Source organism: Patagioenas fasciata, chromosome 27, assembly GCF_037038585.1.
Source record: "Patagioenas fasciata isolate bPatFas1 chromosome 27, bPatFas1.hap1, whole genome shotgun sequence".
NCBI lineage: Eukaryota > Metazoa > Chordata > Aves > Columbiformes > Columbidae > Patagioenas > Patagioenas fasciata.
In genome coordinates this window covers 5,321,311-5,340,205 of record NC_092546.1, presented here as the reverse complement: position 1 = coordinate 5,340,205, position 18,895 = coordinate 5,321,311, and the positions used below count along the sequence as shown (strand labels likewise).

Below are 18,895 nucleotides of genomic sequence, written 5' to 3'. Positions count from 1 at the left end.
GCACGAAAGGGCCGGAGGGGGGTGGTGGGCGGGGCAGGGCGGGGCGACCCGGATGTGGCGGCGGCCGCGGGGCACGCTGGGAGCTGTAGTCCGCGCCTCGGTCCTCATTAATGACGCGCGTTAATCACGAGACGGTTAATTAGCAGCGCTGGGAGATCGGTGCCCAGGAGAAGGGAATTCCTGCCCTCCGCCCTGTCCCCAGCCGAGAACCAGGACCCTGGAGCACCGCAGGAGGGTGGAGGAGCAGAACAGCCAGACCCCACCGGTGTCAACCATTAATGGAACCGAACTCCCTCCATTCAGCCCTAATTCCGCGCTCACGCCCCCTCCCGAAGGCTCCCGAGAGCCGCATCCCCACGACCGAGCCAGCTTTCCTCTCCCCGTTAGCTTCACATCACCACTCGGCACAGGGAGCTCAAGGCGAGCAGCGGGGCTTTAATCACAGCTCAGCTTTCCGCACGTTTCTCTTTGAATCGCGCGTACAAAGCTCCGATCATTTCACGACTCCAAAAGCAGCCAATAAACCAACACACCCCCACACCAGCGCGATCCTCCCGACACCAGAGGGAACGCCGCTCGGCACCGACGCTCAGACTGGGTCGTGGCAAAGCTGCAGCATCTCCAGGGCTGGATTTGGGGCTCCCCCCGCGGGCAGAGCCCTCAGTGGGTCAGGGACTTCCTGCCCTTCAGCATACGCCGCAGGATGACGGCCACGCCGCCCGGCGTGCTGATGCGCTTGATCCAGCCGTGCGTCCGCTTGCGCTTGCGGTTGTTGGGCTGGTACTCGTTCCCGCGCGACCGCGCGCGGGTCTGCTGGTGGCTCCAGGGGGACGCGGGGCCGGCGCCTGCGGGCGGGAGGGCGAGGTGGTGTCTGAGGGAGCCGGAGAGGAGCGAGGCCGCGCGGAGCTGGAGCGGGCAGGCGGCAGGTGGCCGGAGGAGATAAAACCTTTGGAAAACAACAAAACACAGAGTGAGAACCGGCGCTGGAGGGACAATAAAGGGCCGTTTCGCAGCCCTGAGGGGCAGGGTGACCCCGGCACGTCCCTCCCCCGCCCCAGCGGCCCCCCCGGGGTGGCACCGCTCCCCGCTCCGCCCTCAGCCCGTTACCGGCCGCCCAGAACCCGCGCCCAGAGCCGGCCCAGCCCCGCCATGGCCTCCTGACAACACCGTGCTCCCAACAACGCCGCTCCCTATTGGCTCCGCCCTCCCGGCCAATCACAGCCGGCGGGGAGCACGCACGACGCGGCGCAAGGGCTGATGGGAGCTGTAGTGCCGGCCGCGTTGTTACCATGGCAACGGGACACGGCCTGGGCCCCCGCCGGCTTGCGGAGCGCTGAGGCCTCATGCGGGGCAAAATCCGCCTCTGAAGGCCGATTTATTCCTCACCAGGGAGGTTCTGGGGGTGTCAGCTCCGCCGTGGTGGCCCCTCCGGGGTGGGAGGGTCAGGCTGGGCCCAGGTGCTGCCACCTGTCTGTGAGGGGTGAGCTCTGGGTGCCCCCAAAATTGCCACAACAAGCAGGGTGCCCGGGTTTGGAAACCCCACTGGGCACCACGACTGGCCTGGCGAAGGTTGGAGTGGTGCTGGGACTGCGATGGTCTCTAATGTATAATGTATAGAGAGCAGCAGCGTGTAGGATGTGCAGAGGCACCTACAGAGAGGTTCAGCCTCCAGCTGTCCCTGAGCCGGTGAATGTGATCATCTGCATCTTATAGAGCAGGAAAACGAGGTGCAGGAGCACGAGGAGATGGAGGAGGGATTCACTGGTAACCCAAGGACCTCAGCCATCCTCACCGTCTGCTCTGATCATCACAAAGATCCTTCAAATTGCTTTCCTGGAGGCAAGCCCAGCCGTATCGCCAAGCAGCAGCACCAGCTCAGGGGTTTTTCTGCACTGATTTGGTGTGTTCCTGCCAGAACTCAGCCTGCCGGGGTGCGGGGATGTGCCTGCAGCCCTCCCACACCTCCAGCTGCGAAAATAAACCCCAAAGACATTCACCAGCTTGTATTTGTCCTCTTGCCTCAATCCCTGGGGGCTGCAAGTTGGTGTTTTCAGTGCAGGGTCACCCACGCTGAGCACCGACCTCTGGGAAACCACAAATACCAGAATGGCAAGAGAACAGTAAGAGGTAAATAAGATAAAATTAAATTAAATTTAAAAATTAATTTATCCTACTGAAAGGGGCAAAAAAAGCCAGGGTAAATCCTTTGGCTCCTGGCAGGATCCCTGGGGTTGGGGGGGGGCTGCGCTGGGGCTGGCGTTGAGTGGCAAATCTCCTTGTCTGTCACACGGAGAGCCCTCCTCTTTAGGAGGGATTTAAGGGGCTTTCTATGGCTATAGACTGCAAGGACAAACAGCACCCCCAAAGCCTGGAGCTCCAGTTATGAAGCTGCTCGTGGGGAGAAGATGGAAGGAGAGATTTCGGGCTAAAGCGGATGAGCTGAGCTGAGGGCATCGCTCTGTCCTTCCCACCACACCAGGCGAGAAAAATGTAATCGGAGGAGCTGAAAAAGCTGAGCAGAACCTGCCAGCGCTGGCACAGCCGCCTCGTCCTCTCCCCCTTCGCAAGATTTAAGCCTTTCGTTTGCAACCTCGACTCCTGACAATCCTTGTCAATAAATGAGGTGAGCATCCTCTTCTGTTTTTCTTTGTGCGGAGGACCAGGAGCACAAACCGTGGTGTAAGGTAAAGCGGAGGAAGGTGCTCTGCATGGGGAGCAAAATGGCCAAAAGGTGGGGGTTTGTGGGGTGTTTTTTGTTTTAGGGGCGTTAGATGGGATTGCGGGGAGAGAAGGGGAATGGCAGCCTCGCAGCACCATGGCTGTGCTTAAAACCCCCGTTCTAATCAGCACGGGGTTATAAAAAGCTGCCCAGCAATAAAACTTAAGGGACGGCTTCTGTTGTGATGCAATTGCAGTAAATGATTGCCGGCGCTGCCCGAAGCCCCGCTGTTGCTATGTGCATGTCAAATCTGCTCGGGTTTTCGGCTGGAGATGGAGGGGGCACCTGCACGCGTCGCTGCCCGCCGGAGGGGGAAGGGTTTGCTTCTTCTCCTGCCTCCTCGCAATGGTTTCTCCCAGCTGGCTGCCGGAGGAATCCAACCGCCCGTTCTGCGGCTACACGGCGCGACCCCCTTGGAAACACGGGAGCTTTGGGGAAACGGAGGGCGTTAAGTGCAGTTTTGGTGGTGGAGGTCAGGCGCAGGTTACTCCGCCGTGCATTGCATAATCTTTTGTTTCTCAAGGTCTTCTTCCTTCCTAAAGAGAGCCGTGTGGCAGGCGGCCAGCCGCGGCTCCCGCTGCCGTATGTCTTGCAGACGCTCGCCTTTCCCTGCCGTGCCGTTTCTTGACCCAACGCGATTTGTCTGCGTCCCGCGGGGCCCTCGGCGAAGTCCCACTGCCCGCGGACAGGGACGGCTCCTCCACCCCGGGGATTTCAGGGCTGGCTCCTTGGTTTTCTATTTGCACGACTGGTAAAAACTTCCTGCCTGCTTAGTCCTGTGTGTCCTGGTAAAGCTGCTATAATTGCATCAGGATGGAGAAGCCAGGCGAACAGAATAAATCCAGATGCTTGTCACCAGCTGAAGCGGCTTTTTCACATTCCCCCAGAGGGAAGTTGACTTTGCAGGACCAAGACTAAACAGGATAAACATTTTCTTGCATGTATCTGAGAACGGCGCTTAAACAGTCATTCCCCTTATGCATTTCTCAATGCTGCAGTTTCGCCACTTTGCAGTGAGTGAATGATGGGGGGAGGCTGTGAAGAGTGTAATAATATTTTCCCATTCCTCAGGGGTGTCGTGTGTCATCATTAATACTTGTGAGCCCCAGGGGAAAGGGATTAGAGCTGCACAAATGATGATAGCAGGTCAGATTCTGGCTGCGGCACGTCTCCCTGGCTCCTCTCCTCCGAGGATTTGCAAGGAATTAGCAGATATCGAGTCCCTGCTACTCCCGGCGAGGATGCAGGGAGGGGGACGGAGCTGCTGAGCCCCATGGGCTCCGTGTCAGCCCCACGGGCTCTATATCAGCCCTACAAGGTCTGTGTCAGCCCCACAGGCTCCATGTCAGCCCCACGGGCTCTATATCAGCCCTACAAGGTCTGTGTCAGCCCCACAGGCTCCGTGTTAGCCCCACGGACTCTATACAGCCCCACAGGCTCCATGTCAGCCCCACAGACTCTATATTAGCCCCACGGGCTCCCTGTCACATTATCCCATCGATCTTTCTGCCCTCCGCCCTGCCACATCACATCTCATCCCATTTTCCCCCAGCTGTGACATGTTGCCGTCAAGTTGTATAAAATCGGAGGCGCTGCAGCCCGAAGTAGGTCAGTAAGTTGTTTTTCCCCAGCTGGGTTGCTCGTTGCGGTGGTTGGGGGGGGCGGATCCAGAGGTCTCCGCATTGGTGCTCCAGGACAAGGTCTGGACCTGGATAAAACCTCATCCTCCTGCATGAACCCCCAGCACCCCCTGAGCATCCTTCCCTCAGCTGGGAGCAGTTCCCTGGAGGCAGCTGCGATTTTGGGGGGGACCGGGATGTGGGGATCAGCTTGGGGCGATGCCACCCGCCTTCCCACGCCGCGTCCTCGGCCTGGCGGGACACGGGGGCCCATGGCAGGTTCACGCCGCGCCTGACTCATTGTTGTGCCTGGCTTTATGTAAGCGGTGCCAAAACCGCGCTCTCTGCCGGGGGCGGCGATGGAAGGTACCGGCATGGATTTGGGGGGGAAGAGCAGCTCATCGCCATGGTTACCGGCATCTTTGCAAAGTTCTTCACATCCATCTGGTTTCATTTTCATCTCCCGAAGGGAACATCCCTCGATGTTTCTGGCTGCAGCGGCCACGGCAGATGGGGTGGTGGGTTCGAGAAGGCAAGACAAAGATTAACACGGAGTCAAATCCCTTCACCTCCCATCCCTCCACTTCCCACCCAGCACGGCTTGACTGGGACCTGCTCGCCGATGGGATTTGGGTGCTGTTTGCTCAGCCTGAGACCCAGCAGGGACTTCCACGTCCTGGTCCACGAGCCTGGGAGCATCCAAGCGAAGGCATCTTGGCCCCAGGAGCCACATCCTGTCCTTGCAGTGTGATCTGGGCTTGTCCCCAGGGCTGGTGATGCTGGAGGGTGGCTCCGTGGCCTGAGCCCCTGGATCTGCCCACAACGCTCCCAACCGCCAGAGCCTTCCGGCAAATCGATGCGGGAAATGAACAGGATGGACTAATCGAGTTAATCCTGAGAAGTTAATCAATGTCCTGTTTATAATCCGTCCAGAGATTGTTAGGAACCTTGTGAAATGGAGGCACGGTGCAAAAGCCAGGCTTGATGGAAATTGGCCGTGTCCTGCTTTTGAGGAGCCTCCAGGATCTCCCTGGTCAGCAGTGAGGAGAAGGAGCCCCCGACATCGGCTTTGCTGCATTTCTCATCCCCAAAATCCAGCACCCAGAGCCCTGCGGGGTGTTTGCGTGGGCGTTGGGCCACCATCCAAGAAGCAAACGCTGGCCGCTGGCCTAAGGGCTGGCAAGGCTCCGCAGTGAAGCCACTCTGGCTTTGCCAAGGGAACCGCCACCTGGAGCAAACGAACTGGTTTATACTGGGGAAACTCGTGAGCCACACGTTGAGCTGGGACCGGAGCGTTCATGCAGGCTCCTCTTCCGTAATCCTGCCGGCTGCACTCGAAGGATTGTTTGGGGAGGAAAACGCTGACCCCTGACAGCATCACTGGGATTTAGGTGTTTAATTCCCCTCAGGGAACGTTCTTTTCCTTCTCCTCCCCTCTGTGGGTCGGTACCCACGGCCGCAGGGGGGCAGCCGGTGTCCCCTCCGCAGGGACAGCCCCTCTGCGCAGCGCCCGCTCCAGCTCTTTACCCAACAGCATCAATAATTCACCGTGTTTTGCTTCATCAATAATAAACGCTCATCACGCTGCCAGCTGTGGGGGGCAGGGACCTCCCCAGTCCCCTTGGCACTGCCGGGACAGCACTGGGCTCTGGTCCCATCACCGATGTCCCCAGTGTCACCGACCTTCCTACCTCGCATCCGCCTTTGCTGGGGTCTGGTTCTGCTCTTGGCCGGGCTCTGTGCTCCCCGCGGCCGCAGCCCCTCCCAAAGCCATCCAAGCGCATCTGGAAGAGCAAACAGCAAGGAATGAGCCTTGGGGACAGCAAGGACAGTGCCACATCCCCCCCAAGTTTGTGCTGGATCCATCCCACCCTCCCTGGTTCTCCTGCTGTATTATTTTCAACCTTGGTTTGCAGAGTCAGTGTAATTAAAACCTGCACTGTAATTTACAGCTCTCACCGTTTTTGTTTAGACTGGAGATACATATATATATATTTAATTAGTATAAATAATGCATTTTCATAACTGAATCTTTCCTTAGCCTCATATTTAGTGCCAGAAGCAGCATTTTCGTCACAAACGGGCTTTTCTTTGCGTGTCACTTCCCTGGGCCGGAGCGGATCCTGCAGCTGCGTGCCGGCGACTGCAGGGGTTCGCAGCCGCTCTGGTGCATCTCAGCATCACACGGCCCCGGTGACAGGGACATGGGAGCGCTGGGTCCATCTGCGGTCACAAGCCCGTTTGCAGGGGCTTTTTGCATTTGGGGAGCACCACGTTCACCCGCCAGGTGCATCCCTGGGGGCACTGGCAGCAAAGCAGAAAGAGGGACAGAGCTGTCCCCATCCCCTGTGCCACAGCCAGGACCCCCAGCACATCCCCACTGGGTGCTGGAGCTCATTATTAACCCCCCTTTCTCCTGTCCCCCCCCGTTTTCTTCACTGCAGGAAGCATAATGCTGAACAGCATCACCGATGGGCTCCTCTGCTGCCTGATGGGCAAGACCACCAACGCCGTGGGGCCGCTGGACAGCGTTGAGTCCAGCAACGGCTACAGCTTCTTGGAGGTGAAGCCGGGGAGGATCCTACGGATCAGGCACAGCACCCCAAACCGTCCGAGCCCAGCGGGACCCGAGGAGCCGCCACCGGGGGGGCCGGAGCGCGGCACGGTGCACTGCAAGCGCAAAATCACCATTTACCGCAACGGGCAGCTGGTGATCGAGAACCTGGGCGACGCCGTTCGCTCCGAGATCCTGCACTGCCAGAACGGCTCAGCGGAACCCAGCAGCACGGTGGAGCTGGAGCTCTCTGACCTAGCTGGCCAGGCTCCTGGCCAAGCTCCCGCCGGCACACCGGGCTGCGGCACACCGGGATCCGGCACGCCGGGATCCGGCACGCGGGAGGCAGCCGCAACCCCCGGCAAGCGCCGGAAGCGCAAACCCAAGAAAGTCATCAACATCGACTGCAAGAAGCAGATCACAAGCTGCAAAGGGACGCACAGCGACGTCGTCCTCTTCTTCATCCACGGCGTGGGCGGCTCGCTGGACATCTGGAAGGAGCAGCTGGACTTCTTCACCAAGCTGGGCTATGAAGTGGTGGCTCCTGACCTGGCCGGCCACGGCTGCAGCTCCGCTCCCCAAATCGCTGCCGCCTACACCTTCTACGCACTGGCTGAGGACATGAGGGCCGTCTTCAAGCGCTACGCGAAGAAGAGGAATATTCTGATAGGACATTCATATGGGTAAGAGCCCAGGGGTTCCCAGGAGGGAAGGGATGGATTTGTCCCCTCTGCCCTCTCCTTGGCAGCAAATGCCCAACAAATCCTGCACTTTGGGAGCGGAGAAGCAGGGAGGGGTGTGGGGTTTCCCATCCTGGGTTTATCCCTTGGCTCTGATCTCCTCCATCCTCTTGTTGTGCGTCCCTGGGTCCAGCTAATCCCAGAGCCCGTCCTGCAGCAGGGAAGCTGGCGGAGCTCAGCCTATAAATAGAGTAAGCCCGAGAAAGTCAATTAGATGGAGACTAAGCGGCGCCGAGAGTGGGGTTGGGAGGACAGGGAGCCGGATTTGGGCAGAATTAGATCAGGAGGACCAGGCTGGTCCCAAGTGGGTCCCAGCACCCTGATTTGCTCTGTGCAGGAGTGAAACCCCGAGCTCAGCCTCTGCAGGGGTTTGCTGGGACCACCCTGCCCCAAAAAGGGGGAGCAGGGGTCAGATAAGGGGTGTAGCTTGAACCCCAGCCATAGATCCCTGGGATGCAGCATCCCCTGGGGTCAGAGCACGGCTCCCACATCTCTCTGTCCCCACAGCGTGTCCTTCTGCACCTTCCTCGCACACGAGTACCCAGACCTGGTCCATAAGGTGATCATGATTAACGGCGGGGGCCCGACGGCGCTGGAGCCCAGCCTCTGCTCCATCTTCAACATGCCCACCTGCGTGCTGCACTGCCTGTCCCCCTGCCTGGCCTGGAGCTTCCTCAAGTGAGTCACCATCCCCGAGGGTTGTCCCCAAGGCCACCACGGGGACCCCAAGCGTGGCAGGGACACCCCATGCTCCTGTCCGAGGCACCACGCTGGGTTAACCCGCTGTCTGGCTCCCTCTTGCAGGGCTGGTTTCGCTCGCCAAGGTGCCAAAGAAAAGCAGCTGCTGAAGGAAGGAAACGCCTTCAACGTCTCCTCCTTCGTGCTGCGCGCCATGATGAGCGGGCAGTACTGGCCGGAGGGGGACGAGGTTTATCACGCCGAGCTGGCCGTGCCCGTGCTGCTAGTCCACGGGATGCACGACAAGTTTGTCCCGGTGGAGGAGGATCAGCGAATGGCCGAGGTAGGGGACAGAGCGGGGACGGAGGGGTGGGTGACAGCTGGGGGCTGGCAGCAGGGGACTCGTTGCAGTGCTGACACTTGTCACCGTCACCATCTCCCTCCAGATCCTGCTGATCGCCTTCCTGAAGGTGATCGACGAGGGCAGCCACATGGTGATGATGGAGTGTCCCGAGACGGTGAACACGCTGCTCCATGAGTTCGTCCTGTGGGAGCCCGAGACGCCAGCTGGGGACGGGCAGGGGGAGAAGAAATAAAGCAGCGGGACGCGGTGACCGGGCCGCTCGCTCTGATGGGAGAGGTCTTTCGGAGGGGTTTGTGAGAGCGGAGGGGTGCGGCGGAGGCTGTCCTCGCCGAGAGCTCAGCCCGTTTTCTTTCCCGGCCGAGCGCGGAGGCTCCCCCGGGCAGGGCTGCACGGGGCCGGCAGCAGGAACAAGGCAGATCCGGTCCCCGTCCCCTCGGGGATGGCACGGCAACCTCTGGAGCGTCTTCATCGTGTTTCTTTGTAGTATTATTTTCCTCACACAGCGACTCCCTGCCCCGGGGACAGAGAGGATGCAGCTGCGGGGAGACCGGTCCCACCTGCAGCAAAACGGGAAGAATTTGGAGAGGTTCATCCAGGGAGAGTGCGTTGGCTGGAGGAGCTGAGCTGGGATGGCTTGAACACAAAGGCTCCTTGGACTCAGCGACGGGATTTTCAGCTCCGAGCCCCACAGCACCTCGCTTGAGCCATCTGTGGGGCTGGGGGGACGGGAGCGCCGTTATTGCTGGCAACTGGGCACATCCAGCAGCTCCTGCCTGGCCTGGAGACAAGGACCAGGAGGTGACGGCCAGAAGGACCAGGAGGTGACGGCCAGAAGGACCATCAGCTCAGCGGTGGGACTGGCACTGCTGCGCTGGGGAGGACAACACCAAACCCCAGCTCTCCCGTGGTCCCCGGTGCCACCATCCGCGCAGTCGTGTCCCCAAGCACCATCGCTTTAGGTAGCACAGCGCTGGTTTCCGCAGAGCCCTCCGCGTCCGTCCCGCTGCTGTGTCCTCGCGATGCTCAGAGCCAGTGTCACCACACAGCGACTCCCACGGTGTCCCATCTGCTCACCCTTCCTGGCTTCCAGCTCCTCCGTGACCGTGTCCCCGCCGGGTTCACACCCGTCCCTTGTGCACCAGGGGACCAGCAATACACCATTGTGTTGCCACTGTGTCCGTCCTCACCGACAGCTCCTGTACGGATCCCCTGGTCTTGGAGCAATGCGGGGGTGACAAAGCAAACTGCAGCTGTCTGATCGTAACGAGGAACAGCTCGTTACCTGCTGATCTGTACATAACCCAGCACCACTATCATCTCCTCCCCTCCGCGCTTCGCATCCCGCTGTCAGGAGCCCGGCAGGACCAAGAAGGTACACGAGAAGTGTCGAGCGGGGACGCGGGTGCTGTCACAGGGTGACAGGGTGGGAGCCTGAGTGAGCCGGGAGGACTCGGGGGTGACCCCAGCCTCCCTGCTTGCTTTCCCTCTTATTTCCCCCATCTAAAACCAAAGAAACCACCATTCCCATGGAAACCTCACCCCCATCCGGCGTCCCACCCAGCCCCCACAATGGGGCCAACATTGCTCCCCAGGGGCTCCGGGCTGGGCAGGGAGCTGGCACCCACCTCCAACGCACCTTCCTCGAGGCCGAGCCCGTCTTTGTCCCCAATCCGAGCGACGTAGAACAGGAAGGGTCCTTCAGAGCCATCCTCGGCGTGACAGGGACCCTGTGTGACGAGTGTCCCCCGGCAGCCCCCTGTCCCAGCGCGGGGGCAGAGCTGCCCCTCTGCCCACCCTCCCCAGCCACAACCTGTCTCATAATGAGAATTTTAATGACTCTACATTAAGATCGTTTCCACAAGCCTTTTCCCCACCCTGTCCTGGCCAGGGGACACCCCGCAGCACAGCCAGGGTACCCAGAAACACCACTGTACCCCAAAACACGGCTTAGCCCCCACCACCACCCCCCCCCCGGCCAGCTCCAGGCGACTGTGACTGCCCGGCCACCAACCACGGCTCTTCCACCTCCGTTTGTCACCGAGTCTGTGTCGCTTGTCCCCGTGCCGCTCGCGCTAAGGCCAAGGCAAACCGCGCACCGCGACCCGAGCCACGCGCTGCCTTCGTGCCACTTCAGACAGTAAAGCCGTGTTATATTCTCAACCGTGTTATATTCTCAGCCGCCTCCGACTCGCTGGTGGGGAGAGACGCGCAGGGCCCAGGGAGCGCGGCAGAGCCGGGGAGCGGAGCCAAAACTCACATCAGCTATTCCTTAGCAAAAAAAACAGAGCTGCAGTGATTTATTTAGAAAAATAGAGAAATCCTCGCCAGTGTTCACGACTTAAAAACCACTCCCGGAGCGCAGCCGCCTTTTTGGCCATGGCAGAGGGGAGGTGCAGGCAGTGGGTGCCCCCTGGCCCCCCCCGGGATGTCGTGCGGCCGGAGCTGCCGCTCGCCCTCGGCCAGGAAGATGCGCAGGGCCCTGTGCAGCATGTGGACGCCCAAGCGCCGGCGCTGTGCCGCCGGCCAGCTCGCTGCCGCGCCGTAGCAGTTCCCCTTCCTCTGGTTGGTGATGGTCTGCAGCCCTGCAGGGAGGGGGTCAGCACCCGAACCCCCACTCGCTGCCCCCCAGCAGCACCCACATTCCCGTGTCCCCCACCAGCACCCGCTCCCTGGCAGCTTTTCCTGCAGGGAATGGGGGCTTGTGACCAGACTGGCAACAGGGGACCCCCAAAGTCCCCGTGTCCCCCAGGATGGGCTGTGTACCCCTGGCTCCTGCACAGGTTGGGACAGAGGGATGCAGGGAGTGGTGACAGTGGCAGAAATAACGCTGGGAGCGGGGACAGGGGACCAGGACAGCACCACGTCCCCCCCGGGGGTCCCACTCACCCAGAGCCTCGACAATGCAGCTCTCCCGCGTGTACGCCTCGGCTGGGACGCAGTTTTGGAAGCAGAGCACAGAGACGACCCCGTGCCCGCTCGCCCAGATCTCCAGGATGCGCCGCACCTTGGGGCAGCCCTGTGGGACAGTGGGGACCGTCACCACAGCCCCGGGCCCCCCACGCAGCCCCCAGCCCACCCCCACAGCCCACCGCACCCTCTGCGTCCCGGCACGGTGCTGGCTCAGCGCCTCGGTGAAGTGACGGTACGGCCGTGCCCGCGTCCCCTTGCCCACGTAGAAGATGGATTTGACAAAGGTCCTGAAGCACTCGGCCGGGCTCAGCTGGTGGGAGCGCAGCGGCAGGTTCTGGGTGATCCTGGGGGTGCAAAACCCCCAGGTTTGGGACTTGATGCCTCCCAGGGTTCCCCGCTTGGGGACAGGGGACACGGGGGCAGTGGCGTGGCCCTACCTGGGGTCGAGGAGGAGGTAATTGAAGCTGGACTTGAGCAGCCCCTCGCGCCAGCGCCGGCTGCGGTCAGGGCGGTCGAACTGCTGGGCCAGCACCAGCTCGTCCTGGGCGCAGTTGGGGATGTGGCCGGAACGCAGCGCGGCCACCAGCTCGGGGCTGTGACCTGGGTGGCGTTGGGGGTCACCGTCAGCCCACGCTGGCACCGCGGGGCAAAGGGGGGTCCCCAGGACTCACCTGCCCGTGTCCCCTGGTGTCCCCTCGCCAGCTGCTCCAGCCGCCGCAGGTAAAGCCGCCTGGTGAACTCGGTGACGGGACCCGGGTTGTCCCCCAGCGCCCGCAGCCGCCGGCGCAGGGATTCATCCGAGAGGGGGTGGGGCAGCACCCTGCACCCTCGCTCATCCCGGACCACAGTGTCCTCGGAGCTGCTGGTGGCCTCTGTGCTGGGGCTGTGACACTCAGTGGGTGCTTGGTCCCCCTCCTCATCCTTGGGGTGCTCCCCAGTGCAGTGCGTGCTGTAGCCGGTGGGTGACAGTGACGCAGATGGTGGCTGTGGGGCCCGGAGGCAGATGGAGCTCCCATGGGGCTGCAGTGGCCGGTGCGTCCCCAAGGGTGGGGGGTCATGCAACCCAGAGTCACCCTGCAGCATCCTGAGGTTGGGGGGGCTGCCAGCAGCACGAGGGGAGCCCTGAGCATCTCTTGGGGTGTCCTGGGGATTGCCAGTGTCCCCAGGGACCAGCAGGACCATGGGGCTGGAGCCAGGAGAACCCTGAGCATCTCTTGGGGTGTCCTGGGGGTGAGCGGTGTCCCCAGGGACCAGCAGGACCGTGGGGCTGGAGCCAGGAGAACCCTGAGCATCTCCTGGGGTGCCCTGGGGGTGAGCAGTGTCCCCAGGGACCAGCAGAACCGTGGGGCTGGAGCCAGGAGAACCCTGAGCATCTCCTGGGGTGCCCTGGGGGTGAGCGGTGTCCCCAGGGACCAGCAGAACCGTGGGGCTGGAGCCAGGGGAGCTGGTCTGGCTGGGGGCTCTGGGGAGGATCTCGGTGTCATCCAAAGAGCCTGTCCCCTCCCGGTCCCCACTGGACACATCCTCACCCCCCAGGGTGTCACAGTGCCCTGAGGTGGTGACAGGGTCCCTGGGGACACCCCGGGGTGCCCTGATCCTGGGGGGCCTCCGGGGCATCTCCAGCGTCTCATCAAAGAGGGAGGAGGAAGAGGAGGCGCCGAGTCGCTGTGCAGAGGCCTGGAGGCGGCTCCTGGTCCTGGGGGTGACGTGGAGGTGCCTGGGGGGCTCCAGCCCCCAGGGGGTGACGTCCCCAGCTGGGCTGCAAGGGGGCTCCGCCATACGGGGGAGTGAGCCCTGGAGGCTGCACCCCTGGAGCTGCACAAGCAGCTCCCCCAAACCACCCACCTCTGAGCCATCTGCACAGCGAGGGGTTGCCCTGGAGTCCCCCCCACAATCCTCACCCACATGTGGGGGGCTGGCGAGAGGCAGTTCTGTCCCCCTGGCTGCCCTGGGCTGGGGGGAGCAGTGGTGCTGAGCCCCCTCGGCCTCGCTGGGCTCCAGGATCTCCACGGCGGTGACAAAGTGCTCACTGGCACTGCTGCTGTCCCCAAGGCTGCTGCTGTCCCAGCCGCCGGTCCCCACCGTGAGCACTGTTGTCCCCAAGCTGGGGGCAGCGGGGGCTGCAATGCCCAGCCCTGCCCAGCCCCTTGGTGGTCCCTGGGGGACACCGGGACGGCGCCGAGTGACAACACCCGAGATGTCACCATCCCCAGGGCACTGGCACGCCATGGAGCAGCCGCTCAGGCCACCACGGAGCACGGGGGTTCTGGGCGATACCCCATGTCCCCCCAGGACCCTCCTGCAACCCCAGGGATGGGAGCAGCTCAGGGACCCTCCAGGACCAAATTCCTGCTGGGGAGAGGGGTTGGGGATGTCCCCAGCACTGGGCTTGGGGACAGCCCGGGGGTGGCCCCCTGTCCTTGTCCCCACTGTTCGGCTCTGGGGTCCCGCCCCAAGCTCGTCCCCATCCGAGAGCAGCGTGCTGGAGGCAAGGGGCTGCGGGGGGAGGGATGGGGGGGCTTGGGGATGCCCCCACCAGAGCAGGGGGTCCCCAGAATCGCAGCCACCCCCCAGCTCCTCCAGCAGCGACTTGTGGGTGCTGCTCAGGGGCTCGGGGACATCATTGGGGACCCCGGAGGTGACGCTGCTTTCGGTGTCATCCTCGGTCAGGAAGGACAGGGAGCGCCTGGGTACCCATGGGTCTGGGGACAGAGACGGGGATCAGCGTCCAGCCTGAACTGGGGGGCTGGGTCAGCCCCCTCGACACCCACATCAGTCGAGGGGACACCCCGGGGACCTCACCCTCCACGGGGTCCCAGCCCCGGGTGTGCTGCAAGTCCCGCAGGATCATGGCGGTGGCTCCTTTCCCTTCCTGTGGGGAGGGGACGCTGCTGTCACCACAGCCGGGGCCACCGCGGGGTGACACACCCGCTGGTCACCCCCCCCACCGATGATGAGGGTCCCCGTCCTGTCCCCACTGACCTGGTGTCGCAGCCCCGGGTCCCTTTCCTCAGCAGGAGCTGGAGGCACCTTCAGCCCCCCGGGGACGCGGTGACGTGCAGCGGTGTCACCTCCCGGGCAGACCTGGAGCAGGGGGCACCCAAACCGGGCCGCAGTGAGGACACCCCTGTGCCCCCCCCCGAGCAGCGCACCCAGAGCAGCGAACGCACCTGCCCCCCCCGCCCTGCTCCGTGCAGAGCCCCCCAGCCCCCTGCATGCTGCTGCACCGACCCCCATCCCCCGGTGCAGGGCTAGGGGCTCCCCCTGCCCGCTGCAACCCCCCCAGGGCGGTGTATACAGGGGAACCCCCTAAGCACCCGCCCCCGGCCCCGAGTTACAGCACATGCAACGCGCCCCCCCGCCCGGTGCAGCGCCGGTATTGCAGAGCCCCCGCCGCTGCAAAGCCCCGCCCGCCGTGCCCGTCCCCTGCCCGTGCCAGTGTCCCCTCCCCATGCCAGTGTCCCCTCCCCGTGCCCCCCCAGCCCAATGCAACGCCCCGTGTTCCCCCCTCCCAGTGCAATGACCCCTTACGGCTCGCGCCGCCCCGCCCGTTCAAACGGCCCGCGCGCCACCGCCCCGCGCCGCTCATTGGCTGGCGAAACGGCCAATAGGAGCCGGCCGAGGGGCAGCCCCGCCCACATGTCCAGATACGGTCGCAACTGGAGGGGCGGGGCCTCCCGGCCCACTGCCCCGCCCACCGCTGCCCGGCGCCACCCAGCGGCCGGCAGCGGCACTGCCCAGGGCCGCCCAGGAACGGCACCAGCGCTCCCAGTAACGGCACCGGTGCTCCCAGTGCCCTGCATTGGCATAGCCCCGAGCCTCCCAGTGCCGTGCACCAGTGCTCCCAGTGCCCTGCATTGGCATAGCCCCGAGCCTCCCAGTGCCGTGCACCAGTGCTCCCAGTACCCTGCATTGGCATAGCCCCGAGCCTCCCAGTGCCCTGCACCAGTGCTCCCAGTACCCTGCACTGGCACTGCCCAGTAACCTGCACCAGTGCTCTCAGTACCCTGCACTGGCATTGCCCAGTGCCACCCAGTAACCTCCACCAGTGCTCCCAGTATTCTGCAGCAGCACCACCCAGTTCCCTGCACCAGTATCCCCCAGTGCCTCCCAGCAACCACCCACCACCCTGCCCCATTGCCAGTGCCAAGAGCCCCCAGCACTGTCCCTTGGGGTCCCCACGCCAGCAGGGCACAGGACCCCATCCCCATGGCCAGGGGCTGACATGGGGCCAGGGGGGTGACACCACCCCCAGCCCCCCTGCTCTTTCCAATCCACAGCATCACCACGACACCCGCTCAGCAAAACGTGTTTCTTTCCCCCATCCCAGTTAACATCGTTTGGTCACAGCCACCCCCCCGCCACCAGCTGTGTCCCCGCCGGCCCCGCTCAGACGGTGGCCTCGATCTCGGGGGGCTCGTCCCCCTCCAGCAGCCCGTAGGCCGCGTGGGGCTGGCAGGGCCGCTGCAGCGGGTGCGCCAGCAGCTTGGCCATGCAGTTGTGCAGCTCCACCGCCGGTCCCGCCAGCGACACCTCGTACTTGTAGTTGGTGCCTTTGGTGTCCAGGCTGCTGAAGAAGGCGTACATGTCCTGCGGGGGGACACAGGGGGACAGGCAGTGAGGGCAGGGGGTGACACAGCCCCCCCAGACACCCCGTCCTGCATTTACCTTCCAGCTGGTCTCATCGTCCTTCTCCTCCGCGCCGTTGTGGATGTAAACCACGTCGAAGAAGAAGTAGGGACACTGCAGCATCTTCTGCGGGGCGAGACACCGGGGGGCTCATCCGTGTCCCTGAGCCACTGGGGGGGACACAGGGGGACGGGGGGACCCACCTTCATGTGCTCCGACATGGAGAACTGGGGCTGGCAGCCCGGGCGGCCGAACACCAGGATGGTGCGGACCACGTAGGGCGGGGGGATGGTCTGGACGTTCTCCGTCACCGGCAGCTCGATCTTCTGCTGGCTGTACCGAGGGGAATGGAGGCGGCTCAGGGACCCCCCCACTGCGGGCAGGGCTGCCTGTGCCTCGGGGACCCCCCTGCCTTGTCCCACAGGGACAGCAGCGCCCACCACACAGGCTGTTTGGGCTAAAGGCTCGTGGCATTTTTACAGTAAAGCAGAAAATCCGTAGCCAGGGTGGGAGCCCCGACCCTCCCCGTCCCCCCCAGCCATACTCACATCAGGTTGAAGAGACCCTCCAGATCTGCAGCCGCAGGTAAGGACTGATCACAGCACACAGAGCACTGCCCGCCCCCCAGCACCAGGGTGGGGAGAAAACACCAATAAATGGGGGTTTGGTGGGTCTGGGGGGGCAGTGTCACACCCTGCCCGGGGGGGGACTCGGGGGTCCCACCTGACCCCCCAGCCTCAAACGCTGACACCCCGCTGGGGCTGCCGGGGACGCCAGCGCGGCCGCAGAGCCGCTGCCATCTGCAGGTGACGGGCACAGAGGGACCCGGGTGTGCTTGAGGGACGCTGTTTGCACCCAAGGGACCCCCCCAGGGTCCTGCCCCCCACCCCGTCCCAGCCCCACAGGCAGTGGGATACTGAACGACTTGCAGACAACGGTCTCCAGGTCATAGAGGCAGCTGCAGACCTCGCGGGGGTCCGAGGTGAACCCTGAGAGCTGAGAGGAGCCGGGGTGAGGGGGGCACGGTGGTGTCCCCGTCCCCGTCCCCCATCCCACGGCCCCGCTCACCCACGTGGCGTCGTTGTTCACCACGACCAGCGCGAACTCGTGGCACTTGTCGATCTTGTGCTTCGTCCTCACGAACATCTCGATCATCTTCTGGGAGATGTTGAGCGCGTTGGTCTTGGACCTGCCATGGGGGCCGCAGCTCAGCAGGGACCTGCGCGTCCCCCGGTCCCCACCCTGGGGACGGCAGAGCCGGGGTCCCCACCCCAGCCCAGCTGGGAGCAGCCCCCAAAACTCACCCATTAAACGACTCCAGTTTGGGCAGCGCCATCTCCTCCGCCAGGTCCAGGCAGATGATCTGCGGGCAACACCGACGGCTGAGCCCCCACAGCCCCTCACCCCGGCATCGGGGCTGCCCCCCATTCCCGCACCACTCACCACCTTCTCGGGGCAATTCACCCGCGGGGTCTTGACCTGGACCTCGCTGGGGGGCGCGGGGCCGGGCCAGGCGGTGCCGTCGGGCGCGGCCGTGCCGGGGGGGCTGTCGTCGGCGCTGGCCGCCTCGCCCTCGCCCTCGCTGCGGTTGCCCACGCTGGCCTGGGCGCTGAGCGCTCGGTCCTCGGCGCCCTCGGGGTTGGAGCGGGTTCTGGGCCGCGGCTCCGGCGCCTTCTCCTCCTCCTCCTCGGCCGCGCTGCCCGGCTCCGACGTGTCCATCGCGCACCCGCGCTCCATGGTGGCTCCGGCGGCGCTGGGGACACGTGGGGGTGGCAGCATCCCCAGGACACCCCTCTCTTTGTGCACCCCTGGGACCTTCTCTATGCACCCCCCGTTCACATACCCCCTGCACCCCCGCCCTCTGCACCCCTGGGGCCCTCCCACTCTGTTCACGTACCCCCGGGACCCCCCACTCTTTGCATCCCCTGCTCACACACCCCTGGACCCCTCCCGTTCTGTGCACCCCTTGTTCATGTACCCCCGAGACCCCCCTGCTGTGTGCACCCCCTGTTCCCGTACTCCCAGGACCCCCCCATTCTACACATCCCCTGTTCACATAGCCCCCGCACCCCCCCTGTTCACACACCCCCGGACACTCCCACTCTATGCACCCCCTATTCACACACCCCCTGCACCCCCCTGCTGTGTGCACCCCCTGTTCCCGTACTCCCAGGACCCCCCCACTCTGTGCACTCCCTGTTCACGTACCCCCGCACCCCCTCGTCTGTGCGCCCCTTGCTCACGCACATGCCTGGACCCCCCCATCCTGTGCACCCCCTGGACTCCCCCCGCTCTTTGCATCCCGCGCTCCCGCACCCCGGACCCCCCAACTCTGTGCAACCCCTGGACCCCCCCACCCTGTGCACCCCCTGGGGCTCCCGGCTCCGTGCCCCGCTTGCTCCGGCACCCCCGTGCCGGCCCCTGCACCCCGGTCCTGCGCTCACCCGCTCCGGGTCCCGCGAGTCCCGCCCGGTCCCGCCCGGAAGCGGCGTCACGCGTGGGGCTGCTGGGATTTGTAGTTCCAGGGGTGTCGTCGGGCACGTGGGATCAGGAAGGGACCCCGAATGCCCGTGCGCTGCACCCCAAACACCCACATACACCCCCCTGCACCCCAAACACCCATAGACACCCCCTGCACCGCCTCCTGTACCCCAAATATCCGCGCACACCCTCTGGCACCCC

The 18,895-nt window shown here is 63.8% G+C and overlaps 4 protein-coding genes across 10 annotated transcripts; 1 reads left to right on the top strand and 3 right to left on the bottom strand.

Moving 5' to 3' along the window:
* Positions 1–415: 415 nt before the first annotated feature.
* Positions 416–1,202, bottom strand: MRPL34 (mitochondrial ribosomal protein L34). Its single transcript, XM_065858435.2, has 2 exons — positions 1,108–1,202; positions 416–946 (listed from the first exon to the last, which is right to left on the bottom strand). The coding sequence occupies exons 1-2, from the start codon at positions 1,149–1,151 to the stop codon at positions 661–663; spliced, it is 330 nt and encodes a 109-aa protein (XP_065714507.2). The 5' UTR covers positions 1,152–1,202; the 3' UTR covers positions 416–660.
* A 789-nt stretch (positions 1,203–1,991) lies between these two features.
* On the top strand, positions 1,992–10,834 carry ABHD8 (abhydrolase domain containing 8). The gene is made up of 6 exons (XM_065858547.2): positions 1,992–2,127; positions 2,340–2,623; positions 6,783–7,575; positions 8,140–8,310; positions 8,437–8,653; positions 8,757–10,834. Exons 3-6 carry the CDS (start codon positions 6,791–6,793, stop codon positions 8,904–8,906), a joined length of 1,323 nt encoding a protein of 440 aa, XP_065714619.1. The 5' UTR covers positions 1,992–2,127; positions 2,340–2,623; positions 6,783–6,790; the 3' UTR covers positions 8,907–10,834.
* ANKLE1 (ankyrin repeat and LEM domain containing 1) lies at positions 10,823–15,181 on the bottom strand. Of its 5 annotated transcripts, none has more exons than XM_071799467.1 (8): positions 15,116–15,181; positions 14,567–14,668; positions 14,387–14,456; positions 12,256–14,286; positions 12,022–12,184; positions 11,769–11,928; positions 11,561–11,690; positions 10,950–11,256 (listed from the first exon to the last, which is right to left on the bottom strand). In XM_071799467.1, the coding sequence occupies exons 3-8, from the start codon at positions 14,433–14,435 to the stop codon at positions 11,006–11,008; spliced, it is 2,784 nt and encodes a 927-aa protein (XP_071655568.1). In that variant the 5' UTR covers positions 14,436–14,456; positions 14,567–14,668; positions 15,116–15,181; the 3' UTR covers positions 10,950–11,005. The 5 variants fall into 5 exon arrangements, with proteins under 5 accessions (XP_065714618.2, XP_071655568.1, XP_071655569.1 ...); XM_071799468.1 differs by having other exon boundaries at positions 15,109–15,131; XM_065858546.2 differs by lacking the exons at positions 10,950–11,256; positions 15,116–15,181 and adding an exon at positions 10,823–10,942 and having other exon boundaries at positions 14,567–14,696.
* A 701-nt stretch (positions 15,182–15,882) lies between these two features.
* On the bottom strand, positions 15,883–18,746 carry BABAM1 (BRISC and BRCA1 A complex member 1). Of its 3 annotated transcripts, none has more exons than XM_065858278.2 (9): positions 18,658–18,746; positions 17,657–17,966; positions 17,518–17,576; positions 17,282–17,402; positions 17,131–17,209; positions 16,762–16,786; positions 16,417–16,546; positions 16,253–16,339; positions 15,883–16,174 (listed from the first exon to the last, which is right to left on the bottom strand). In XM_065858278.2, exons 2-9 carry the CDS (start codon positions 17,948–17,950, stop codon positions 15,974–15,976), a joined length of 996 nt encoding a protein of 331 aa, XP_065714350.2. In that variant the 5' UTR covers positions 17,951–17,966; positions 18,658–18,746; the 3' UTR covers positions 15,883–15,973. The 3 variants fall into 3 exon arrangements, with proteins under 3 accessions (XP_065714350.2, XP_071655571.1, XP_071655572.1); XM_071799470.1 differs by lacking the exon at positions 18,658–18,746 and adding an exon at positions 18,571–18,645; XM_071799471.1 differs by lacking the exon at positions 18,658–18,746 and adding an exon at positions 18,580–18,644.
* Between the last annotated feature and the right edge of the window lie 149 nt (positions 18,747–18,895).